At 46.4% G+C, this 25,923-nt stretch overlaps 2 protein-coding genes across 4 annotated transcripts; both read left to right on the top strand.

The window, feature by feature from the left end:
- Positions 1 to 850: 850 nt before the first annotated feature.
- brpf1 (bromodomain and PHD finger containing, 1) lies at positions 851 to 11,250 on the top strand. Of its 2 annotated transcripts, none has more exons than XM_030118663.1 (16): positions 851 to 1,081; positions 3,074 to 3,891; positions 4,539 to 4,728; positions 4,809 to 5,096; positions 5,188 to 5,705; positions 5,821 to 6,010; positions 6,101 to 6,232; positions 6,324 to 6,452; positions 6,524 to 6,923; positions 7,335 to 7,634; positions 7,741 to 8,019; positions 8,103 to 8,250; positions 8,339 to 8,472; positions 9,312 to 9,427; positions 9,523 to 9,677; positions 10,157 to 11,250. In XM_030118663.1, exons 2-16 carry the CDS (start codon positions 3,119 to 3,121, stop codon positions 10,338 to 10,340), a joined length of 3,936 nt encoding a protein of 1,311 aa, XP_029974523.1. In that variant the 5' UTR covers positions 851 to 1,081; positions 3,074 to 3,118; the 3' UTR covers positions 10,341 to 11,250. The 2 variants fall into 2 exon arrangements, with proteins under 2 accessions (XP_029974523.1, XP_029974522.1); XM_030118662.1 differs by having other exon boundaries at positions 7,335 to 7,640.
- A 3,929-nt stretch (positions 11,251 to 15,179) lies between these two features.
- Positions 15,180 to 23,383, top strand: LOC115408071 (uncharacterized). 2 transcript variants are annotated; one of them, XM_030118665.1, is made up of 17 exons: positions 15,180 to 15,423; positions 15,866 to 15,881; positions 15,978 to 16,079; positions 16,165 to 16,244; positions 16,337 to 16,402; positions 16,489 to 16,591; positions 17,602 to 17,744; positions 17,855 to 17,923; positions 18,007 to 18,073; positions 19,405 to 19,580; positions 19,667 to 19,714; positions 19,804 to 19,849; positions 19,932 to 20,083; positions 20,159 to 20,227; positions 20,320 to 20,371; positions 20,478 to 20,585; positions 21,587 to 23,383. In XM_030118665.1, the coding sequence occupies exons 1-17, from the start codon at positions 15,349 to 15,351 to the stop codon at positions 22,498 to 22,500; spliced, it is 2,286 nt and encodes a 761-aa protein (XP_029974525.1). In that variant the 5' UTR covers positions 15,180 to 15,348; the 3' UTR covers positions 22,501 to 23,383. The 2 variants fall into 2 exon arrangements, with proteins under 2 accessions (XP_029974525.1, XP_029974524.1); XM_030118664.1 differs by having other exon boundaries at positions 15,812 to 15,881.
- The last annotated feature ends 2,540 nt before the right edge of the window (positions 23,384 to 25,923 follow it).

Here is a 25,923-nt window from a genome sequence, read left to right as displayed (position 1 = left end):
TACGTCTCATTGTTTTCATTTCAATACATTTTTTTTTTATTCCCAAAAGCTCACAAAGCTGCAAAGGTGTTATAGGTCACGATAGTCTGTAGGTCATGTTTTCATTTAATATCACATGCATGATCTAAAGTACATGCAGATCACGTGTTTGTTGTGCTCAGGATAGTGCATCACAAGTAGGCCTGAAAAATGAATTTCTTTGTCATTGTTATATTTGTGATTTAGTTTCTTCATGGCGGCACTGATATCTAGAGAAATTTCTCTGGGAATTCGGTGTATCTTAAATCGTCTTTATTAAAACCTTTGAGAAAAATTTGAGTCTGGGTTTGGTGTGAACTTTACACTGTAAAGACTTCAAGTTGATGAAAGTTTTGAAATTTCTAGAGTATAAATTCAGTTAATGTTTTGATGAATGTATTGAAATTTCCAAAGTATAATTTCGAAATTTGGGGCATGTTTTAAAGAGATCAAGCTTGGAAAGTGTTTTCGCACCCTCACTCTGAAATAATATTAGAGGTCAATCATAACCAATGCTAATGTTTTTCTTGTTTGCCTCAGTTCAGATTTGAACAGTCTGGTTCACGTTCACACACTCACACACAGCCATCTTTGAAACCAACCCGCAGATTCGCCACACTCAACACGAAGCTTTTAAAGAAAAAAAACACGAAGAAAAAAAATAAAATAACCTCATATAGACGGTGTTACTAACTGTATCTCACGTGAATATTAAAATCCAGGTTAAGATGTTCCCACGGGTTTTATTTGAGCGCCACAGCAGAGAGGGAGGAAGCCCCCCTCCCCGCCGACAGCGCCGCTTTGTGTGTCGAATGTGTCAAGCCGCGTCCACGGCGGCGCAGTATTACAGCAATGGTTGCCCCTTTTGTTCCGCCGAGTTCCTGAATTATTCCCCGCACAATGAAATGATCGGGATATTATACTGTCTCATTAAAACATCCCGCTACTCCCGCTGCTCCCGCGGCCTCGTCTGGGATTATCCAATGAATTAAAAATCGATCTTCAACCCGGTCCGAGCTGCTGCGAGGTTTCCGAAGCACGCAGTCCCGAGGAACGTGGAGTAGTAAGTGTTTATAATGTTACAGCAAATCTGTGAGGGATAACGATCAAAACAGATCATGTGGCGGGGTTCTGGAGGGAATTTAGTTACATTGTGTCTGCGGAAGCTGATTTTAGGGGAAGAGTTTGCTCTAGTTGCCCATCGTATTGTGATAACAGGCTGGCGGAGCCTAAATGCAACACGCCTGTTTTCCTCCTACTAAAACATTTCAGAGGTGTGTGTGCCCGCAGAGAAACAGACTAACAGAAAGACCAGAGTTTCGTGAAGAAGTGTCACATACCCTGCTGGAAACGGTGAATCACAAGTTGAAATGAGAAGAGGGGATTGACGGGGGGTGAGGACATTGTGGAGGGAAACAGTGACTGGAGCTGAATGGACATCCGAGTTCCAGCTACACTGCAGTGTATGAAACCACGGAAACACTGGGGCTTTCTGAGTTATTTCATATGAACTTGTCCAAATAAAAAGCCCTGCTAACGGTTATCTGTGTGTCCGAGGCTAACGCAGAGCTGTGGTCCAGCTACGAGCTACGATTTAGCTTTAAATAAGACGAGAGAGAGCCACGGTCAGGACGAAAACAATAACGGCTAAGTTGTGTTTTGTTAGTTTGTTTATGCTACTTTGGTGTTTTAAAGCTGTTTTGTCTTCATATTAAGAGTCACTTTGGATTGTTTTTCCCTGCTAGTTGCTGTTAGCTCGCTGGCTAACAGCACCTGCAATGTTTCATTGTTTGAGCTCTAAAATGCTAAATGCTAACATTAGCCCGGACTGAAAATGCCCATAACATGTAGTGATTGTTATTGTGGTAATGTTTTCTTTCTGCTGTTGCATCCCACTCAGCAGTCAGGAAACTACAGTTAGCTGTGTCGCCCGCGCTCCGGGGTAACCCCACATGGTTGTAGTCTTTAGGGAGCAGAAGCCCAAATTGTTGACCTAAATTGCACCTGTTACTAGAAAACATTACAATCAGTTTGGCCCTGGGAGTTTGGGGTCACGGCAGTCACGTGACCTCTCCATATAGCAGGTGCATAACGTGCAGACAAGGCTCCCCTGCAGCATCCTGAGGGCGGTGGTGACCCACTGCCCTGCATGCTTCACAATTCCCTCCCCCTGCTCCATCCCTCCCAGCCACTGGAGACAGGTGTGCTGAGGCAGCATGTCCTGCCTCACAGCAGGGGGGATTGTCAGTGATCAGACAAGCATCCACACTGGAAACAAAACAGCATCTTGAGGATAAATCGACTGTCCACTGAGACAGACACTAAAACACCGGAGCAAGGAAGAGTCAACTAAGCGATTGGCCATTAAAAAACAGTTTTCCAGTCATAACTTTTCTCGTACACACACAGGATCAGGATCTCGTGAGCTGCTGTGCTTTTACTCTAACTTAAGCAGTTGAACATGCTGTCAAACTGGTCTTGTTTGTTTATTCATGCTCCTAATGTTTGGAAAAGTGAGTGTTTGGGAACGTCCTAGTTGTGAGTTGAGTGTTTATATGACTGCAGTAAACAGGCATCAGCGCTGCCTCTCTGAAAGTCTGCAGTGATCATATGAACTAACTCCTCATCACTCATGTAACTCAACAAACTCTTGAATGAAGCTCAGGAGGGCACTTTTATTTGCGCACTGTATTTTCTGCACATTTTATTGTACGTCTGTTTTGCCTCTGCTTCAGAGGATTGCTGTTTCCATTAGTTTTATTGTTGCTCATTATTGTACTTTTGCCCAACTAAAATATGGATCACATTATTTTCGAGTGTGTTGATGGAAATTGCATAGTCCAGGCAGCGATATGAGCTCTTGCTTGTCAAGGGATCTTTGGGATACTTACCTCTCTCTAAGGAGAATATTCAGATTGAGAGTCATCTGTCTCAGAAAGATGAATTTTCTACCATACACAGCTAGTTTGTCTCGAATGCTTCATAACTTGTGTTTTTAACACTGCCGTTGTTTCTCTGTTCTCCTTTTTTTTTTTTTTTTTTTTTTTTTTCTTAGATGTAACTTTGAACACCGCCTGTCCCAGCAGTGGCTGTCGGCACAATGGGACTGGACTTTGATGTGAAGACGTTCTGCCACAATCTGCGGGCCACCAAGCCTCCGTACGAGTGCCCTGTGGAGTCTTGTCGGAAGGTCTACAAAAGCTACAGCGGCATCGAGTATCACCTCTACCACTATGACCACGACAACCCGACTCCCGCGCAGGCGATGCCCCAGAAGAAACGGAAAGGCCGGCCTCCTCGTGCTTCCCTGGCTGGTTCAGGGGACACGGACGACGGCGGAGGGAACGGAGGAGGCTGCGGCGGGGGAGGAGGTATCGGCGGCGGAGGATCCGGTCACGGAGGGAACACGCCCGGCAGCCCCAACCGGTCCGAGCGCTCCCACTCTCCGGGGAGGGAGACCATGACGTACGCCCAGGCGCAGCGCATGGTGGAGCTGGAGATTCAGGGCCGCATCCACCGCATCAGCATCTTCGAGAACATCGACGTGGTGTCGGAAGAGGACAGCGATGCGGAGGACGCTCTGTCGTCCGGGGCCGGCGGTGGCGGCGGAGGGGTTTGCAACGGCAGCGACGGCGGGGCCGGGGGCAATGAGGTCGTGGGCAGCGGCAAGGACCGCTCGGACATCCCCTCCTCTAATGGGGGCAAATCCACACCGAAGTCCGGGAAGCATAAGAGCAAAGAGAAGAAGAAGGACAGCTCGTCTCATCACCACAGCGCCCAGTCCGGTCCTGCAGTCAAGCTTCCCGAGGCGGTTTTCAGAGAACTGGACCAAGACAGACCCGACGCCCCCCCTCGGCCGTCATCCTACTACAGGTCTGCATTCAGAATTGCACCAGGATTTATTCTAAAGACACAGGAGTCTGACTCAGAGGGAAGATTAGTAATGAATAAATGATTAGTTTTTTAAACACACTGCTGGGCTTGCAGAGTAGTTTTCATTTATAGATAAAACATATTGTAAAAGTCATGTTTTAATGAGCAGGTGAGACAGCGGATCTTCTCAGCAGTTTAGTTCCACTTCTCAGGTCAGCTGCTGTACGTTTATCAGTACCCAGTTTTTACTAATACTGGGCTGTCCCAAGCTGTCAAAAATCCACCATCAATTATTCTGTCAGTATCGGAGCAAACTGAAAAAGATAATGGTTTCATTTATTATTTTATCCACAACCTGGTTAAAAACACATTTGTAAGACTGAATTATACCACCACGTTCACCTGGGAGGAAATAAATCCAGATTATAAAACAATAATACACACTAATACCACTTAGAATCACCAGATTACTTGAGTACTTTTAAAAATGATAAAATGTCTGGTAAACAAACAAAAAAAAAACAACTTAATCTTGTAATGTTTTGCTGTTTAAATATCCAGTTGACAATTCACAGGCAACAACCTCAGCGTTCACGCTGCATGGGAACGTTTCCCAGGTTGAACTTTTCTCTCTCTCTGGCTCTCAGGTACATTGATAAGTCTGTGGAGGAGCTGGACGAGGAGGTGGAGTACGACATTGACGAGGAGGACTACATCTGGCTCGACATCATGAACGACAAGCGGCGGCGGGACGGCGTGACCCCCATCCCCCAGGAGGTCTTCGAGTACCTGATGGACCGTCTGGAGAAGGAGTCCTACTTTGAGAGCCACAACAAGGTACGTCAGCGTGGAGGGCGGCGTCTCATCATCCAGACGCGTATTGATTACTGATGCGTCCCTGTGCTCCTCTCTCTCAGGCCGACCCCAGTACCTTAATCGATGAGGACGCCGTCTGCTGCATTTGTAACGACGGCGAGTGTCAGAACAGCAATGTGATCCTGTTCTGCGACATGTGCAACCTGGCGGTGCATCAGGAGTGCTACGGCGTTCCCTACATCCCGGAGGGCCAGTGGCTGTGCCGCCGCTGCCTGCAGTCGCCCAGTCGAGCCGTGGACTGCGCCCTCTGCCCCAACAAGGGCGGCGCTTTCAAACAGACGGACGACGCGCGCTGGGCACACGTGGTCTGTGCTCTGTGGATCCCAGAGGTAAATCCGCCGCTGCGTCTCTGAGGAGGATCACATTCTGATGCAAACGCAAACGAATCAGAATTTTTTTTTTTCCTGCTTTTTCCACCAGGTCTGCTTCGCCAACACGGTCTTTCTGGAGCCGATCGACAGCATCGAGCACATCCCTCCGGCGCGCTGGAAGCTCACCTGCTACATCTGCAAGCAGCGCGGCTCGGGCGCCTGCATCCAGTGCCACAAAGCCAACTGCTACACGGCGTTCCACGTCACCTGCGCCCAGCAGGCGGGCCTCTACATGAAGATGGAGCCGGTCCGGGAGACCGGCGCCAACGGCACCTCCTTCAGCGTCCGCAAGACGGCGTACTGCGACATCCACACGCCGCCCGGCTCGGCCAGGCCGCTGGCCGGGGTGGGCGGGGCCAGCATGGGCTCGTCTCACAGCGACGGGGAGCTGGACGAGGACGACGAGCCCAGCATCGGCCACGACGAGGACTCCAAGGGCTGGAGCTCGGACCGAGCCAAGAGGGCGAAGGCCAAGTCCAGGCTGAAGATGAAGCGCGCACGGAAGATTTTAGCTGAGAGGAGAGCCGCTGCGCCGGTGGTGTCTGTGCCGTGTATCCCTCCACACAGGTCAGCAGCGTTACTCTCCCGGGTTATTGTTTCAGCTACAAGTGACAGACATGTACTATGAAAGAAGTTTTGTTATATTAATGTGAATCACTCGGTGCTCTTTGCTTCTCTTCAGGCTCAGCAAAATCACCAGTAACCTGACGGTACCCAGGAAAAGCCAGTTCATGCAGCGGCTCCACAGCTACTGGACCCTGAAGAGGCAGAGTCGCAACGGCGTGCCGCTGCTCCGCCGGCTCCAGACTCACCTGCAGTCGCAGCGCCACATCGAGCCGCTGCCCCCGCAGCCCGCCGCGCAGCTCCCTGTGGTACGGCGCTGCCCGTGCAGCTCAGATCGCCGGCCCGTCCCCGTTCAGACGCCTGACGTTTTCACAGGACTGTGCTTGTCGCTGTTGCAGAGGGACACCGAGGAGAAGCAGTCGGCCCTGAAGGAGCAGCTGAAGGCCTGGCAGCGGCTACGGCACGACCTGGAGAGAGCGAGGCTGCTGGTGGAGCTGATCCGCAAGAGGGAGAAGCTCAAGAGGGAGACGGTGGGGCGCTGCTTTTCAGACCAATTTCAAGCAAAAATAACACTGGAATCTCTTACCGGGTTTTAGAAATTAAAAAAGTGTCTGTGTTCAGATCAAAGTGCAGCAGATGGCGCTGGAGATGCAGCTGACGCCCTTTCTTGTGCTGCTAAGAAGTACGCTGGAGCAGCTGCAGGAAAGAGACACTAACAACTTCTTCACTGAGCCTGTTCCGCTGGCTGAGGTGAGCGCTTCATTGGGAAACGAGTCCCTCCATCTGTTAGTGCAGGGTGATCACTAATCTCTGCCTCCCAGGTGCCAGACTACCTGGAACATATTGACACTCCAATGGACTTTCAGACCATGTGGAACCTGCTGGAGTCTCACCGCTACCTCACGTTCGAGGCCTTCGAGGCCGACTTCGGCCTCATCGTCAACAACTGCCTCAAGTACAACGCCAAGGACACGGTCTTCTACCGCGCCGCCCTGCGGCTCCGGGAGATGGGCGGGGCCGTCCTCAGGACGGCCAGGCGCCAGGCCGAGCGGATCGGCTTCGACTACGAGGCCGGCATGCACCTCCCGCGAGAGCAGAGCCCGGACATCCAGCGAGAGCAGGAGAGAGACCGAGAGAGGGACCGGGAGCGAGAACGCGAGCGGGAGAGGGTGAGGGAGCGAGAACGAGAGCGAGAGCGCCCCCTGTCTTCTAACGAAGACGGTAAGTGCTCCTCTTTCTCCTCGATTTCTCAATTAAAGGGTTTATGGAGCCAAGACCGTCTTTATAGTTGGAAGAAATAACATGTTATGACAGTTACATTAGTCATAAACTCTGAACACGACCAGTATGTGAGCAGATGCTTTTATCTTTTACAACCTGAGAGTAAAAACGGCCACGAGAGCCTCTTCCAGCTTCCACTGCTTGGACAGTCCACCACAGGAAATAAGACATTTGGGTCAGTACATGTTCATGTCCAGCAGGTGGCACATGTCTCATGTAATCCAGGAGGGTTCAATTGATTCCAGTTCAAAACCTAATACACATTATATTTCACATTGAAAAGCCTCCTGATGTTATTAAAGCGTGCTTTCTTGAGTTGCTGAACCCGTCGTCTCTCGCTGCCCGTGCCAGAGCTCCTCCTGCCGGAGAACAGGCGCCGGCTGCCACTGGAGGAGCAGCTGCACTACCTGCAGGCGCGTCTGGACGAGGCCAGCTCAGGGAAGCACAGCATCGGGCAGTCCCGAAGAGCCAAAGCCCTGAGGAAGGAGATCAGCGTGATCAAGAGGAAGCTGGCACACCAGCGGGAAGGCGGCTTCGGGCTGGGCGGCCGGGACTCGATGGGCGGAGGGGACCGGTCCTCTCTCCCCCACCACTCCTCCTCTGGGGGGCATCTGGACGAGGGCGGAGAGAGCAGCAGCCAGGAGATTGGAGGGAAGGGTGTGTCCCAAGAAAATGTATAATCAGAGATCATGTGGCGTGGGAAATGTGATAGCTGATGGATGTGTGTGTTAATGTGTGACTCTTTCTCTTTGTTTAGATCTGAGCGTCTCCTCCTCCGCCCTGGCGCCGGAGGTGGGCCGCAGGACGTCTGTCCTCTTCTCCAAGAAGAACCAAAAAATGGCAGGACCTCCCAAAAGACCTGGACGCCCCCCGAAGAACCGGGACGCGGGCTACGGCGGGGCGGGAGTGAGCCAGAGCCCCATCGGGCCGCCCCAGCTGCCCCTGCTGTCGCCGGGCAGGCAGAGGAAACGGCCCCGCAGCCCCCACACCAGCTCCAGCTCCGACAGCGACAGCGACAACGACGACCTGCTGCCAGGTGCCGCCGGCTCGCTCAACCCGTGCGCAGGTCTCACGTCTCACTCACCCGCTCACCGTGTTTCTTGCCGTTTCGCCCGCCAGGTCTGCCCAGCAACGGTTTCGACACCGGGAGCCAGCCGGTCACCGAGAGCTTCCGCGTGTACAGAAACGAGCCCCGTCTTCCCCGCTCCAGCTCCGACTCCGAGTCCACCACCAGCAGCAGCAGCAGCGCCGCCTCGGACAGGACCAGGTGATCGCCGCGCGTCTGAAATGTCCCCGGCTGGATAATTCACAAATTCACACCAGTTGTACAAATAAACGCCTGTTTTCTCCACCAGCACAACTCCCTCCAAGCAGGGCAGAGGAAAAGCCTCGTTCTCCCGCTCCGCCTTCCAGGAGGACAGCAGCGAGGAGACGTCGGGCACCGAGAACGATTCCTACTCAGTCGGAGGGTCGCGGAGCGTCTCCCATTGTGAGTGCATGAATCCCGTCTTAGGCGACAGCGGAGACCGAGAGGATGAAGAAGTGAGCTTGTGTTTGGATGTTGGCAGAAATAATCTACAAGAAATGAAAGAAAGGAATGTTTTCCCGCGTAGACCGAAAGTCTCACTCATCTGTTTATATCTACACGAACTCGAGCAAATCCTCATTTATTCAACTTTCGGTGTTGAACCTCAATCAGATACACCTGCACTATTGTTTCCTCCATCTGATATGGTCTGTCTAGAATACAAAGATTACCAATAATTTCCATGTCCTGACGTTGCTGAATGCTCACTGAGATATCTGTTTGCCTTGAGTTCAGATTAATTATTTCATTTTTTTTCCTTTTTTTTTTTTGTCGTTTCAAAGAAAAGAAACAAAGACTGCACCAACGCTGGTCTACAACACACAAACCAGAACCACAGAGACGGCACCCATCATTCTTAGAACCTATTTCTATATTTGGTTACTGGCTGATAACCATCAGAGAGCGTTTAAGCTGTTCCTTCTGTGTCATAAGCTGTGAGGTTTGAGACGCCAGTAGATACAGTCATAGTGGTTGGCTATGTGTGTGTGTGAGTGTGAGTGTGTGTGCGTGCGCTGGTGGGACAGGACGGGTCAAAGATGCCATAGAAGGTCTGGTTTTCACCATCTGGAGTGCTGACATAATTCGTTTGTAACCCTTGACCCAGACAGAGTCCTCTGCACAGAGTGAGATGCTTGCTGACACACTCTGGTGGCGTTCTGTTAACACTTGAAGCAGTTTGATCATGTACACAACACAGAAGGGGGGGGTTGCGTAACGGTGCCTTCCTCCCTTCCTGTCAGTGGTGCGCGGCCGGGACAGGTCAGGGTGCTGGATGACCTCCGATGACTACTCCTCCCTGGAGGCTCTGGACCTGGTGTGGGCCAAATGCCGAGGCTACCCATCATACCCTGCTCTGGTGAGACACGAGCGGACGATACCGACGGTTTCCACGGCGTCTGATGTTTTTTTTGGCTGGATGCAGCTTCAGCTCTGCTTCCCGTATTCATGCAGATAATCGATCCAAAGATGCCCAGGGAGGGGGTCTTCCACCGCGGCGTCCCAATCCCCGTCCCCCCGCTGGACGTGCTGAAACTGGGGGAGCAGATGACCCAGGAGGCCAGGGAGCACCTGTTCCTGGTGCTCTTCTTCGACAACAAGAGAACCTGGTCAGTGTCTGAAATGACGAGGCGGCGCGCAGGAAAAACAGGCTCCTGATCTGACTGCGCGGAGCGCCCGAGTGGCGGCGCTTCAAAGCAAACTGCGGTTCCTCTCTCGAGGCGCAAGACGACAAAACAATGAGCAGAACTAGGGCAAGCGTGGTTTTTGACAAGAGGAGACGAAGAACGCATGTTTTGGGGTCATCGTGTTCTGTGCAGTCACTTTATGTTCTCAGTATGAAACAGTGAAGTTGATGACGGGAGGAGTTGCGCCGTCCTCCCTCCCTGGTTTTCAAAGGCATCGGCTTCACCTGTTTTGAGGTCACAGACTAAAAAACAATTCAGTAGCCGTGAACTTTAGCCCACACGGCTTATCGGAGCGCAATTAATCTTTAACGCGATACAAACTCAGTTACTGAAGTGTACTTGCAGTGTACGTGTAGCGTTCTCATCAGAGAGCCTATGTGTGTGTGTGTGTGTGTGTGCAGGCAGTGGCTGCCGCGCTCCAAGCTGGTGCCGCTCGGCGTGGACCAGGAGCTGGACAAGGAGAAGATGCTGGAGGGGAGGAAGTCCAACATCCGCAAGTCGGTGCAGGTGGCGTACCACCGGGCCATGCAGCACCGCAGCAAGGTGCAGGGAGACCCCAGCAGCGAAACCAGCGACAGCGACTAAACTCACACACACACACACATACACATGCACACACCTTTAAGCGCTGGTCTGTGCGAGCGTTGCGGGGATCACGTGTGTCTCCGTCGAGCCCAGCCCCACGTCACAAACCACGAGAAAACAGTGCCAGTAAGAAGAGAGTGGTAGAAAGAAAAACAAAGCGAAGCCACTTCCCTGATCCAAGATAACCAGGCTCACACACACTAAGCTGTATTTAATCCGACATGTAAAATATTGTATTTAAGAGAATTGAAAAAAAGGTATTGATAATAATGATGGAGAATTATGCTATGTTCGAAATTATGAATTCAAAGTATTCCTCCTACGTGGTCGATATATGTTTAACGGCAGATGAGGTGATGGTTTACAGAGTAATGTTACACTCATGTCTGCCTTTCTCTGCGGCGATCACACGCGTAATCTCACATCCAGACGGGAGCGCACGTAAAGGCACACACACACACACACACACACACATGAATGGCGTTGCCCCATTCGTCATCCACGTCTCCCAAAAGAAGAAAAACAGGCCTGGTGCTAGTGTTTAGTCAGAGGAGCACAAAGAGACTGTCGCAAACCCAATTTTACTCTAATTTATTCTGTCGACTCGTCCCTCACCGAGGTCCACAAACGCGTCTCACCACGGACTACTTCGAATCACTCCGGCCTGCCGCCAGACGCCGCGGCGAGGTCCACGCCGTCCCGTGGGTCTGTGTTCATCATGTCCCTGTTTTTTTTAAAGCTTTTGTTAACACATGTTGGTGTCACACACGCCGTCGGTCAAACCAATAATGAGGACTAAACCGAAACACACGATTGCCTCACTGTCTGTCTTAGTCTCAGGCTGATGGCTTTAGAACTTTTATATATACAGATTGCATAAAGATAGAAGTTTAATAAAAAAGAAAAAAAGACCTGGGTTTGTGGTTGCTGCCTTTCATTTCTATTGATTTCTTGGTCTATTCTGTCCTTCGATGCAACTGTGGTCAGATTTTGTTTAAAATGAACAGATAATTAGAGGAAAAGAAACAGCCAGCTGCCACCGCTTTCGGTATCAACGTGACCTTCTGATGTTGATCCAGTAATTCGTCTCGGGTCGCTGAAGCTCCTCCAGAGGAGAAACGACCATGACGACTCTGTGACATTTACCTTAATGCCCTGTTTACTTTGGAAGGCTCCACGTCAGGAAATGCCCCGACGGCAGACTGTTAAATATTTACGGCCCTGCATCACACATCTTCAGCTGTGCCATTTGAAACGCTCGCCTCGTCTCAGGCTCAGGTGTCCTCCGGTGTTAGTTCCTGCTCCGAGGTGAAAAGTGTGAACCGCTGCACCACTGCGGCGCCTGGTTTATCATCCCTCCACTATCTGTGAAGGTTTCAGAGAGATCCACTCTCACTGTATTTTTATTGATTAGTTTGACTGAAAGGTCAAAAGCCAAGATTTTCAGATCAGATTATAAAAAATGTTTAATTGATCTAAAAAAGTATTTTATTTCTTGATGTAATGGGATCAATTTTACCAAAGAGGAAACTCTTTCGCATTTTTTTCCCCCACATTGACTTGACACACAAACAAAACAAAACTTTTGAGTTTACCTGGAGTTCTGAATCATGTCGGCCTCAACTCAGTCAGCGTCTGTGGGCTGCACTCTGTCATTTATAGACATTTCTAAGAAGGGTGGGCAGGAGCTCAGAGGACAAGTTTTAAAATGTTAGTCGCAGTCATTAACTTTCACTCAGACCTGGATCTGTTTTCACACCTTTTATTAGAAAATAATCTTCAGTGCATTTCCTGTGAAAGTCTGATCTGACATGAAAAACACGAAATGATTGGAAACTGAACACGTGAAACGTTGATGTTCTGCAGAAAGCGTGAACCCCCCCCCCCCCTCCAGCATGACCTCTTTCTGAGGAAATTGCCAGCACAGATTACGCTGCATGATTGTGGTTATGTGGTACCGAGTCACGCAGACTGCAAGCAGCCACGCCTCAACTGTGAAATTAACCTTTATTTTGTGGAGACGCTGCCCTCCTTTTCAAGTCTCCAGCTTTATTCTCCCTTGAAAAGGAAAAACACTGCATGTCCGGACATCTGACACTCTGAAGGCAGCCCTTTGTTAAGAAATCTACGTTCAAACACAAAGGAACAAAACAGAATGCCTGATTTAAATGTTTACCTCCCTGAGTCCACTCTCCTGTAGTTGACTCATAACCATCAGTCTTTTCTCTGGTTATGCAGGTTCTACGAGTCAGACGGCCTTTAAATTCACACAGGCTTCAAGTGTCGCCTTCGTTTTCATTCAGATGGATCATCCTGAGTTTTACAAATGTGATTTGTACCTTACTTAAAAAAAAAAATTAAATCCCAGAGATATATCTTCGGTCAACACGTCACTGCCTTTTAGAGATTAAAGCCTCGATCTGGTTAAATTACTCATCCGTTTAAAACCACATTTCCCTGTTTATCAGCTGTCGCGTCAGTTCGTTTGGTTCTGATGATAAATAACTGTAAAGCTCATGCGTTTCCTCGTGTCGAAGTGTTTCACCTTTTCCACACATAGAGAAACATCCCCCACCCCGCAGACACACCCACGCACCAAAACATCCACTGCATGCGTGTCTTTACATCCGCACGCCCCGACGATGCCCCTCCCGGGGAGGAGAAGGTGCTTCACTTCCTGCTCAGAGCAGCAGGAGTTATACAACTTATGTGCATCAGTCAGGAGTTTAAAAATCCAGCTCTCGGCACAAATGGTGACCTTGAATTGTTTTTCATGTAAATGTTGATTGTTGAAGCCATAAGACCGGGCTGGATTGAGGTGAAATCAGACCTGATAAGGACAACTGTAGACCGAAAACATCACTGACATCCAGAACTGAACAACAAATTACTGACAAAAAGCTGCAGGAAAATCCATGAGCATCAAATCGACACTGTGGGAGTGTTTCAGAGAAGGCCGCAGAAATTGTGCAGGTGGTGAAGCGTCAGGCCTTTGTCAACATGAGAAACACGAGTTCAGTACTTCTTTAAAAAATATAAAACAACTTCTAGGTTGGGGTCATTATGATTTGAGTTGCTACGTTATCGTTCGACTTGTCCAGTCATGTTGAGAAAGAACAAAAGAGGCAGTTTGAGGTCTCTGAAACCAATCCCAGCTCACACCTGGTGAAACGCAGGGTTCAACTCGCCAGTCAATCTCAGATAAACACACCTTTATGCTTTATATGCATGGTTTTTTTCTGTCTTGTAAGGGAGGAAACCTACACACACTTTGAAAGAAAAGGAAAACTGAATCAAGAATCAAGCGGTGCTTTTTATCACTGCTAACCACTTCACCTCTGTGCAGACTAACAGTGTAGTTTATGTATACAAAGCCACATTTCAGAGTTAAAGTCAGAACAATGCTGTGTTGACATTTGGGAGATAAGATTTTTATCACTGCAGAACAGAAATCTTCTACCTCTCTATAAACTTGTCGGCTCAGGAATGAATTTCACTGCGTGGCGAAAGCGGTGGGTCACTGCACGGCTGCTGAGAGTGCTGGGAAGTGAAAGCTCAGGAGGCTGATGATGGCCTGGTTAACCACTAAATGGAGCCGTTAGTTAAATATCCTCAGGGCTCCTCCATGTTCGGCAAAAATCACTTCAGCTCCACCTTTTTATCCCCGTTACCTAAATGTTATTTGCTGTTTGTCACAAAATCTCACTGTTGAGTTGAAATTGCTGATAATTTGCACGAAAAAAATAACGCGTCGAACTTAGATACAAGTAAAGTAAATAAGTAGTCACGGTTCAGAGTGATGCACATGGGAAAATGTTCATCATCTTTAATCTGAACCGGTAGTCAGAAGGATGGATAAATATAAACTCACACCTGATGGTGGAATCAGATTACCGTCCTGTGCTGGATGTGGGTTTACGACACGTTATCTAAAACTGTGAAAACAGAGTAGAGTTTGGTTCAAAAGCTGCACAGTTGTGCTTTGATACAAATCTGGAAAAAGTGAGGCGTCCTCAGGTAGATGGCTGCAGCACCTGTCCCATGCAGCTCTATTTTTATCATTCTTCTCTAAACTTCCTTGATTTTTTTGTCACATTTGATAAGAATCAGGACACTTTTCTTCCTTTCTGCAATAAACTGCGACTATGAAGATTTACAGTCTGCTTTTTTTCTTTTTTTAACTCTGTCATTTAAAACATCAAAGTTTGTTTAATGTTTCACTCACATTCACTTCCTCATATTGGACTTTATTCACTTGAAACTCTTAGTGTTGTGCTTGTGACCAGCTCAAGTTATCTTTATTATGTTGATTTACTGTAAATCTGCATACATTTTTTTTTCTTGGGTGAACCTGATTGTTTCCAGTGAACTTCCTAAGACGTTCTGGCTGTCTCTGAAACTAAAATCTAAATCATCCTGGTCTAAACTACAATTTGCAACATTCCTACAGTTAACCTACTGAAGTGTCTAAAGAAACATTACGCCAGTTTGCATTGAGAGATCTGCAGTTTCTACTTTCTCTATGGTATCAGCTTTATTTAATTAAAAAAAAAAAAAAAAAATTAAACCAACTCCAATAAAAAACATCAATGAAAAAAACAAACTCGAAAAACAATTTTAAAAGAATATTAAACAATGAAACCAGAAAAAGAACAACTACAATGATCTATTAATTTACAGCCATCAACAATGAATGTGAGATGAATGAAATCATCCAGTCAGTGATCATTAAGGTCCGGAGGTTATTAAGTAATAAAAAGCAGTAGTTGGTCTCCTGCTGTGAGGAGGAGGAGGAGGAGGAGGCGGAGCTGTGCCGGATCACTCATGAGCAAGGCAACAAGCCGCCTTCAGTGTTTGTCTCTGTCTCTGCCCCGCTCGGACCCGCAGCCAGCCGGACATGGAGAGGAGGGATGAGTGCGTGTTGACGGCTCGGTGACCACCGCCGGTCCTCCCCCGGGCTCTCCCCCCGGCTCTCCCCCCGGCTCTCCCCGCGCGCTGGCCGGACACGATGCGCCTGTGCGCCGCGGCGCTCCTCCTGTGCGCAGCGGCCGCTCCGCTGCTGCTGGACGGCAGGACGTGTCAGGTGGGCTTCTCTCCTCCAGAGACCGGGGTTTTAATGGAATCAGATGATCTGCAGCCGAATCGTTACTTTACGTTCCAGACTGTCATTTTATCGCTCCTTTAGTCTCTTTTAGCGGCTATTCCCAAACCCAGAACGTCCCTGAGACATTAGATGTAAACAGAAACTGTTGGAATTAAGATATAATCTTATTAGATGCACAACGATCCCCGTGTATTTGTCTTTAAGCTCTTATTACTCACCACAGAGAGGAAGAGTAAATCCAACCCATATGTTCCAGTGTTTTATTGAAGGTATAACTTAAGGCCATTTTCCAATTTAAAGCCAACTTTATTTCAAATCAAACATACTTTATTTCAATCTTATTGCAATTTCATCTCTCTGATTTTAGATATCAGGTGGAATTAATGTGCCTAATTCGTCATTTGTGTCCTTTCTGCTTCAGATGGCGAGTCCCCATGGTGAGTGTTTGGACTCCTGTGCTCTTCTCATCACATTGCAGACTGAAGCTGAATCACTTTGCTGCTTCATGTCCTCGCCCTGCTCTGTGCGGACAGGTTACGCTGTGGGACAGTGTCCCGTCAACTTGACCTCGGTGCAGTCGGGTGACTCCAGGGGGGTTTACACAGTCACGGTCCGTGTTTGGATGAACGCTGACGGTATGAAGTCCAGCCTCAGCTCCAAGGTCCGTCCTGTTATCTCGGCGGGATTTGTGCTGAAAAAGTGTGTCGTTCTGTCTTCCAGACTTGAGCAACTTTCCCAAAATTGAAATCCAAAGAGAGACCATCAAACCAACCCTGAAGAAAAAAAAATGTCGGAGAAATGTGAGGATGGCTCTAACTGCAGCAGCTTTAAGCCCTGCAGATGTGTCTTTTTAACAAATACAGCGCCGTCTTCTTCTCCCGTCCTGTTTTAGGACAGAAGGTCACGAGAAACGCCAGTCTGCTGTCATGGGAAAGTCAAAGAGAACGATTTAGGGCTGGTGGGAAGAGTTTCTGTTATCATTAAATGTTAGAGTACTCTTTGGAAATAGATGTAAAAATGTTATTTTCTGTTTTGTTTGTCCAGTGGGAGCTGAAAGATGAAATAGATGAAGTTAAAGCAGGAAGGACGCTTTCTGTGAGGTACAGTGCAAGATCAATAAACTGCACCGTCTCTCACACTGTGCCAGGTGGAGTATTCACTATTTCTCACGTCATTTTTAGTGTTTCTGCATGATTTCTCTGTTTTTAGTCACCTTTATGTTTTCGTCTTCCTTACAAACCAAATTCAATTCACGTTAGATTGGAACCAAAGCTTGTTTCAGGAAAAAGGTTGTTTCAGATTATCTTCTAAATGGCAAAACTGATTAAATTCATGCTTGATAAGATAAGGGCTGCTTAACAGTCTCTGAATTGGTGATCTCTTTATCGCTTAATGATGCATTTATACAGCAGCTGTGTTTTCATGCTATCAGGACAGACTGAATGGAACTGCCGTAGTGTCTGCCAGGTAGCAGGAAAAATACACATCAACGTGTCAGGTGGGCTGCAGACCTTCAAAAAGCTGCACAGGGTTTGAATGATCATGAATTTTTAAATAAGATCATATAAGCTGCAGCCAAACTATTCATTTAAATTCATTTCATCCCTTCATATTTCTCCTTTTTTACCCTTATAGAAAAGTACTGATTTTCAGTCATTTCCTTCCTGCTGTTTATTTTATTCTGATCAGTTAACACAAGAATTGATTGAAAATGAGACCCATTTCCAGTATTGATGTTCATTATTGATCGACTCACCACAAACGTCACCTTAGGTGCTTCAGAGGAGATAAAACAGTTTGCAGGACGATCATCTGCTTTAATAGGAGATAAAGCTGAAGTCACTGCGACTTTTAAAAGAATTGATACCCCTTGTAATTTTCCAATGTTTGCCAGTTTAGTTTTAGTTATTTTATTATTTTAAGTGACACATCAACACCGAAGGAAGGAAAATGAGACATGGTTTTGAGTTTTTTTTTCCCACAAATGAACTGAAAAGCATGATGTTCAAAAGCAGTCACCCCCATTTACTGTGGACCGAATCTTATCAATATCCACGTTTCATCTGTTTGAAGTCTTGATGTTTTTACATCATCTTTACATCGTCCTGTCAGCAGAGGAAGCTGATGAACCCATGCATGTGTTTTGTTGTGGTGCAGACTTCATTCCTGACTTTGAAGTCTCTGTGAATCGCTCGTCCAAGACCATCAACGTCACTGTGGAGTCTAGAGAAAAAGTCTCCGTCAGATGGTGCTATAAAAGTAAATGGAACTGTGGCGGGTCGTCTTCACCACCAAAAACTGTTCGTATTATTTTCAATCATCTTCTCTAATTTTGCTGGAATATAAAGTTTTTTTTTTTAATTCTAAAGTAAATATTTACATTTTTTGAAATGTATTCTGCTTCTTTCAGGTTGTTCCACTGGAGTCTCCGTCCGTTCTCCTCTCCTTCCCCTACCTGCTGTCCTGCGTCTGTGCACAGGTCAGATCCACTTCCTGTCCTCGTGCGGACCCTTTTTTCCTCATGTTCATTCATAGAGATTTTTTTTTTTCCTGCTTCAACAGGTATTTTACACCACTCCGGATTCAAAGAGAGCTGAAAAGTGCCCTTTTGAAAAGGATAATGTCATGGGTGAGCGACTTAAAACTGAAAAAAAAAGCAGCTGGTAGAAAGCAGATGTGGTTGACTGGTAACATCAGTGCCATGAGATGGATGGCGGTTAGATAAAGTCAGGTGGAGATTGTGGTGAGGTGTGCAGCAGTATGTTTTCCTACCATATAGTATCTCATCTCTCATTATCTGAAACAATATTCATAGTTGCAGTTTTTTTTTTTTTTTTTATAAACCGCTACAGTGTTAGGATTCAGAAACATAGACTAAAAACCATTTATTTTGCAGACTTACACAATACTAAATTAAACATGTCACCCTGTGTTTCCCCTCTAATCTAAAACACGGTCAGGCTCATGTATGGAAGGATTTTGCTAGAACAGGGTGTTAAGAAAAAAAAGAAGAACAAGATGTTATCTCGCTCCTGCAAGCAGACTCGATGGCTTTACTGGCTGCCGCTCACAAGTGTTCCACATTCTGAGGTGGAACAGGAAAGTACAGAAGAACACGTCTTAACCACAATAAGAGCAAAAGTGTGACACAACTTTTTTCACTGTAAGGAGGACAAATTAGTCACAAGAAACACAAAAAACCCAACTTCTGGATGCAGATGCTTGCAAATAGCAGGTCAGAAACTTACGTTAAGATGCGGGATGCAGACAGATAAATATTTTTCTTTGTACGGTTGGGACATGACATTTCCACATATGGAGCCTTTCCTCAGCAAACAGGGCAGGACAGTAAATATCCTGCATCACGGAATGATGAATTTCCTCTGGAAGTGGTTCAGATAAACTACTGGAATCAGCAAACATTTAAAACTATGTTGTTGTTTTTTGGCCGTTTGTCTGTAAGTCACCGTCACTGTACCGCCGTGTCATGTAGTTAGTTTTACATTAATGTGGGAGCTTATTTTTGATTTTCAATCTTTCCCTGGTTTTCATCCTGAGAGGAAATGATCCAGTGAACTTTGTAACTCTCTGTATGATAAGAAGTTGTGTTTGAAAAAGTAATCTTTGCCCATCACAATCAGTGTGTGTCTGCTGTTCTGTCAGTTGTGATCTCTATACGAACTACCTGCAGGAAATGCATCAGGCTGAAGGATTATTTGTGATATATGCGTCTGCATGATGGTTATTAATTAGCACTCACAGTGACAGGATCCCTGGTTCGAGTCCGAGCTCGGGGGTCTTTTCATGTTGGGTTTAATTGTTGTCATTGCGCATGTGTAGGTTTTATTTCTGTCCCAAAACACACGTTAGAGGTTACTTGGTGATTCGGTGGCACGACTAAACAACAGAGCAGCTGTCGTCATGGTGATGTAAACATCTGCATCCACATTGCCTTGACAGATGTTGGGGATGTTTGGCTGACCTCCGAGATCACACAGTATCACAATCGACTGGAGTGGGACTTTCCTTGTCTCACCCCACACCTGAACATCTCTGCCTCCCTCTGCTGGAGGCAGCAGGGACGGTGCACTCCTGCACACAACTCCACCCTGCAGAAGAGCTACGGGCCACCGCTGGTGAGCAATCTGGCGCTGATGATGGATTCTGGTTCAGTTCAGTGCATGCGGCTGGCATGAATCTGCACTTTGTGACTCTGTTTCAGAATTTCAAGACAGACTCGGTGGACAGACATCCTCAGATGTGTGTGCAGGTAAGAGTTCAGACCAAACGTGAGATCAATATCTTGTGCTGCCTTTATTTTTACCTGCAGATTAACAAACGTGTGTTTAATTGTTGTAGTTTTCTCTACAAAAAAGTCACAACATCTATTGTCCCTTTGAGAACGGTGAGTTAAAAAAAAGACTTTACTTCTCTGTGGTCGGTTTACTTGAGTGTTTGACCCTCTTGATTGTTTTTGCTCTTTACAGACAGGCCGACCTGGGAGGCGACGCTTGGCCCAGGGAGAAGGAGCATCCTGGTGTCTGTGACCTCCTCTGCCCCGGCGGAGTTCTCAGCTCAGCTCTGTGTCCTCTCTGAGGGAGGATGCTCTCCCACTGGGCCAACGCAGTCGCTGAGAATGGTCAGTACGGAGAAAATCATCAAGACCAGGACAGCAGTTTTAGCAAATGTGTGATTCTTCCACTCTACGTTCCAGCAAAGGAATTCTACTGAGATTAAGATAAATGTGCCCTTCCTCATTTCTGCAGAGCAGCTATGTGTGCAGGTGAGTATTATCTGTCTTTTTTTTTTTTTTTTTTTTTCCTGGGCAGTCGTGTGTTTTCTCTCCTGTCACATTCTTTATCTGATTTTGTGCAGGTGTGGCAGTCACATCCTGCTCTTCAGGGAACTCGAATTCTTTGTCCGGACCGTGAGTTTACTCAACATATCAAACACACAAAGCCGTAACCTGTCAGTGTATCGGGTTATATGTATCTTGTACAAAATAAACAGACTCACTCTTTTCCAATTTGCAGACGCGCACAACAGGAGAGGCATGTATGCAGTGGCCGTTTTGGTATTCGCGGTTGGCGTGGCGTTACTGGGAATATTCATCCGAAGTGTTGTCAAGAGCGAAGCTGCAGGTCAGTTCATTTTTATCGCAACGTGGCAATGGTGATTTTAATGTGGATGTTCCTCGGCGACGAGGCTGGAACAATGGAAAAAAAATCATCACTAGTATCAAAAATTACAAACTGCAATGATAAATCATCAACTATGCGTTTGTGTATGGAAAATAGTTTTGGAAGTAAAGAATATTTTGGGTGAAAAAAGCTGTCTTATGGATCCATTTTCTATGAAGCTTTAAACACTGATCTCAGTTGAGTGTGAGCCAAAGCAGACAGTCTCACACACACACACACACACACACACACACACACACACACACACACACACACACACACACACACACACACACACACACAGTCACACCTCCAGGAAACTTAGACAACCTCAAACACATGTTTTTCAACAGTGGGATGAAACCTGAACGCTCAGAGTAAACCCAGGCTGTGTAAACTCGCAGAATGATTGTTTTTTTTTTTTTTTTTCGGGTCGTGTCTTTGCACCATATTCACTTTAACTTTAAGCAGCCATTATTATGTCTTTGCGAGGCCCTATCGACAAATCATTCAATTATCACGACTGTTTCTCCGTTTGATGGACTTCTAAAACTCCATCTACTGTGTGATGACTTTTTTTTTTATATCATTTCATTAATAACACTTAGATTCTGCTGTAAGAGGCCTATTCTTCCATGATTGTAGGTGTTTTGAGGATATTAAAGATCCACCTGAGGCATCCTTTAAAGTCCTCTGAAGGAAAGACTGTCCTTGCAGCATTCAGATGATTTATCATTGTGAAAATAATCCTCATCTTGAGCTGCCGTCAGGATGCGTCTTTGCACCTGAGCCCAGCCTCTTAGAATGACGTCTTCAGATGGTTTGGATTTCATGGATCTGTTGTCTCAGTCAACATGTTTCTTTTATATTTGGCAGCTTTACAGGAACATTTAAAACACGATAAACATTTCATGTGAAACCTCCTTTGTTTTTTTTTTCACTCCTGTCTCTGCTTCGTCCAGGTTGGCTGCGCTTCCAGAGGCCGCTGTTGCTGGTCAGTTCGTCAGACCAGTCAGCCCACGTGTCCGCTGTGTGCGCGTTGGCCTTAATCCTCCAGGAGGAGCTGGGCGCCACCGTGCACACCTCCCTGTGGGCCCAGAGCTCCCAAACGCATTCAGGCGCCGGCGTTCTGGATCTGGGTCCGCTCCCCTGGCTGTACGGGCAGTGGGAAGCTGTTTCCAGGGAACAGGGGAAAGTGATGATCATTTGGAGTCCCGAGGCTAAAAACACCTTTGAGAAATGGAGGGAGGAGAGAGCCAGTGCGGATAAGGATGAGAAGAAAATGGGAAATCAGAGGAAAGCCGGTGAGGGACTTGAGAAGGCTGGAGTGGTGGGGAGGGGGGATTTCAAGCCAAGCAGGAAAATACTGGGGAAATGCAAAAACGAGAAAACTGAGTGGTGGCAGCAGAAAGAGCCGTCCGCAGTGATAGAGCCGGTGTTCATGGCGTCCCTGGCCTGCCTGGACGGGGCGCTGCGGATGTGTAAGAGTCAGAGGGTTTCCATCGTCTATTTCCAGGGCCTCGGCCACAGCCGGGATATCCCGAAAGCCCTCAGAGGCGTCCCTCGCTACTGCCTGCCGCAGGATTTCAGGGGACTGATACAGGAGCTGGGCGGAGTGAAAACACAGACCAAAGCCAGCAAATTGGGAGGGCACTGCTGGCCCAGACTTCTGTCGAAAGTGCTGTCGATCTATCTGGCGCGGCAGCTGGCCCGGAGGCTCCGGACCGTCCTGCCTTGGACTCGAGGCCCCAGTGTCTCATCATCAGTGAAAACGGCATCAGATAAGACCGCAGCCAGGCTCAGGTTGCCGCTGGCGGCCAAGCCGGAGACTGCGCCGGAGCAGGAGCCTCTCCACGGGTCACCAGAGGAGCTTTAAACCCAAGTTTCACATTACAGACTTTTGTTCTGCGGCAAACATGATCCGGGAGACATGGGAGCTGATGTTCCACTGCGAGCGCCGCCCGGGCCGACGCTCGCCGAGCCGAAACTACTCACCGTGTCCAAAACACAACCACCTGCTTTGCATATTAAGGAGACATAAAGACTTTTTGTAAGTTGGGAACACCTGCCTTTTTCACTGCAAATATGTTAACCACTATGAAAATGTTTTTGCAAATTGGGCCTCAAGCTTACATGGAGACCGTCCATGTTGGAAGGTGTTGACACTGTGCAGATGTCAAACTGTGGAATGCTCATTTGCATTTTTTTTTTTTTTTTAAATGTGCACAAAGCCAGCATTTTTATGGGATTATTCATACACCCTGGATGCAAATTCTGTGTTTGAACGAAATTGAATATGTGGATGACAGCTGTCATTTACTTGTTTCTCATGTTAGAAGCAGAACAGTTGCCTTCGGAAGACTAATGTATCATGATAGGTTAGTTAATCTACAGTATGGTTACTGAACATATTTCATCCAGACTACCTCTTATATTAAAAAGATCTTTTTTTCTCTCTCTTTTTAGTATGCAGCACGTCTGTAAATGTTATTGTTGTGAATTATTAACAGAATTGTATTTGCAAACAGCTGTCAGTGTTGAGATGTTGCTAAGGACTAAAAACTGTGAAAACAAGAGTCAGTATTATTTGCAAGTCTTTACAGTGTTTGTACTTTCCAATACGTTACAAATTCAGAGCATTAGAAGAAAAGAAAGAATGGGGAACTTTGACACGTCTTTTTTCACTGCTTTTTTTCATTAAATTCACTGGTGAGAAAAATTGAAAATTCATCCATATAAAATAAAACATGTTCAGCTTATTTTCTCTCTCTCTCTTCTTTCTCCGCTCTTCCCTTAAACCCGTTTCATCTTCTGAACTCGACAAGTGATCACAACGGTGACAAGGGGCTGAGTGACAGACCTGCTCAACAGGATGAAGCGGAATGTTAACTAATGAAAGTCAGGCATTGCTTTTCAGCCATGATTCAACTGAATCGCTTAAAAAAATAAACTCAAGAAACAGCGATGGACAAAAATGATGGTACCCCTAGAAAAGACTGAAAATGATGTGACCAAAGGGACACGTCAATCCAAGGTGTGTCCACTAATTAGCATCACAGGTGTCTGCATTCTTGTAATCAGTCAGTGGCTCATATAGAGGGCGACAGGTGAAGCGTAGCACACTCAACATGGCCTCTTTCATGTGGAGTGCCGCAAGGGAGTTTTCTAGGACCATTGTTATTTTCCATTTTTACAAACGATTTGCCTTTTATTTTGGAGCATGCCACTCTTGTTCTATATGCAGATGATTCAACTATTTATGTGTCTGGTGACAATATTGTAGAATTGAATACACGACTGAATAATGAATTAAAATTAGTAGAATATTGGATCGATGAAAATAAGTTGGTAATTAATGCTGAGAAATCTAAATGCATGGTCATAGGTTCATCATATTATTTAAAAGACTCTCCTGTTTTGCGTTTGTCTGTAGGAAGCACAATCATTGAACAAGTCACTGAGGCTAAGCTGCTTGGTGTGACTGTGGACAGCCTGCTGACCTGGAATCATCAAATAAAACTGATATTAAATAAAATGGGTAGAAGTATGGCAGCAGTTCAAAATTGTAGAAAATGTGTACCACACCGAATAAGAAAGATTTTGGTTGAATCAACAGTTTTGTGTCATTCAGATTATTGTTCCGTTATTTGGTCTACTAATATAAACTAATATCAATAAACTTCAAGTTGCACAAAATAAAGCAGCTCGGCTTGTCCTAAACTGTTCTTTTAGGACAAGCATTGAAGACATGCACAACCAGCTGGCGTGGCTGAGAGTAAAAAGTAGAATAAATTATTCTCTCACAAAATTTATTAGAAATATTATAATCACAAGAACACCAGCAATACTCTATAATAAGCTGACCTTTTTCAGTGATGTGCATCAGCATTCTACCCGTCAAACAGTTGAGGGGCATTTTCTGTTACCTGTCTGTCGATCCAGTCACATTCAAAGATCGGTGCACTATAGAGTGATGGTGGCCTGGAACCATCCGCCGCAGTTTTTGATTTCACAGATGCACACAACTTATTTTTGTAAACAAATGAGACTATTTCTATTCACTCAGGAATAACATATGGAACTGGTTATTTATGATTGTATAATGGTGAGCTATTTCGTCTGTTTTGATATTGTTGTGTTTTTGTTAATGTCGTCTTTGTTGAAAGTTTTGTTATTGTATTGTCGGTATGAATGTTGTCTGTACATCGTGTTGTTGACGTGATGCTAGGTGTTGGTGCAGAAATATTTCTGATGAAGTTTAGACCCCAGGAAGAATAGCAACTGTTTTAACAGTAGCTAATGGGGATCTCAATAAAACAAACAAACAAATAAACCAGAGGAAGCAAAGTAAAGCTCAGGAGATTAGAAAGAAAATTATAGACAAGCATATTAAAGATGAAGGCTATAAGACCATCTCCAAGCAGTTTGATGTTCCTGTGACAACAGTTGCAAATGTTATTCAGAAAGTCAAGACTCATGGGACTGTAGCCAACCTTCCTGGACGTGGCCGCAAGAGGAAACTTGATGACAAATCAAAGAGACGGATAATAAGAATGGTAACAAAAGAGAGCAGAAAAACTTCAGAAGAGATTAGGTGAAGTTCACGCTCAAGGAACATCGGTGTTGGATCACACCATCCGTCGCAGTTTGAACCAAAGTGTGGACTTCATGGGAGACGACCAAGGAGGACACCAATGTTAAAAACAAATCATAAAAAAATCTCTGGGAGAATGTCCTATGGACAGATGAGACAATAATGGAAGTTTCTGCCAAGGCACATCAGCTCGATGTTCACAGAAGGAAAAATGAAGCACATCAAGAAAAGAACTCTGTCCCTACTGTGAAGCATGGAGGAGGCTCTGTGATGTTCTGGGGCTGCTTTGCTGCATCTGGCACAGGGGGTCTGGAATCTGTGCAGGGTACAATGAAATCTCAAGACTATCAAGGGATTCTGGAGAGAAATGTGCTGGCCAGTGCCAGAAAGCTTGGTCTGAGTCGCAGGTCACGGGTCTTGCAACAGGACAGTGACCCAAAACACACAGCTAAAAACACCCAAGAATGGCGAAGAGGAGAACACTGGACTGTTCTCAAGTGGCCTTCTGAGCCCTGACCTAAATCCTATCCAACATCTTTGGATGGAGCTGAAACATGCCGTCTGGAAAAGACACCCTTCCAACCTGAGAAAATAAAAATGTAATTGATCGTTGAGGATGAATTTCTAAAAATGAAAATCTCACTTCGTTCTGATCATTTAGCTGCTGATCTGCAAGTCGACCGACTTCCCCACAAAATATGTAAA

Source organism: Salarias fasciatus, chromosome 20, assembly GCF_902148845.1.
Source record: "Salarias fasciatus chromosome 20, fSalaFa1.1, whole genome shotgun sequence".
In the NCBI taxonomy this organism is placed as follows: domain Eukaryota; kingdom Metazoa; phylum Chordata; class Actinopteri; order Blenniiformes; family Blenniidae; genus Salarias; species Salarias fasciatus.
This window is presented reverse-complemented; position numbering and strand designations above follow the sequence as displayed.

Bases quoted from the DNA above. Each gene is read 5' to 3' on its own strand.
- brpf1 (XM_030118662.1), top strand. From the start codon at position 3,119: ATGGGACTGGACTTTGATGTGAAGACGTTCTGCCACAATCTGCGGGCC. The intron at 6,453-6,523 runs GTGAGCGCTTCA...TCTGCCTCCCAG, and splicing joins AGCCTGTTCCGCTGGCTGAG to GTGCCAGACTACCTGGAACA. The intron at 8,020-8,102 runs GTGCCGCCGGCT...TTCGCCCGCCAG, and splicing joins CAACGACGACCTGCTGCCAG to GTCTGCCCAGCAACGGTTTC.
- LOC115408071 (XM_030118664.1), top strand. From the start codon at position 15,349: ATGCGCCTGTGCGCCGCGGCGCTCCTCCTGTGCGCAGCGGCCGCTCCG. The intron at 19,715-19,803 runs GTAAGAGTTCAG...TAATTGTTGTAG, and splicing joins ATCCTCAGATGTGTGTGCAG to TTTTCTCTACAAAAAAGTCA. The intron at 20,372-20,477 runs GTGAGTTTACTC...TCCAATTTGCAG, and splicing joins TCGAATTCTTTGTCCGGACC to ACGCGCACAACAGGAGAGGC.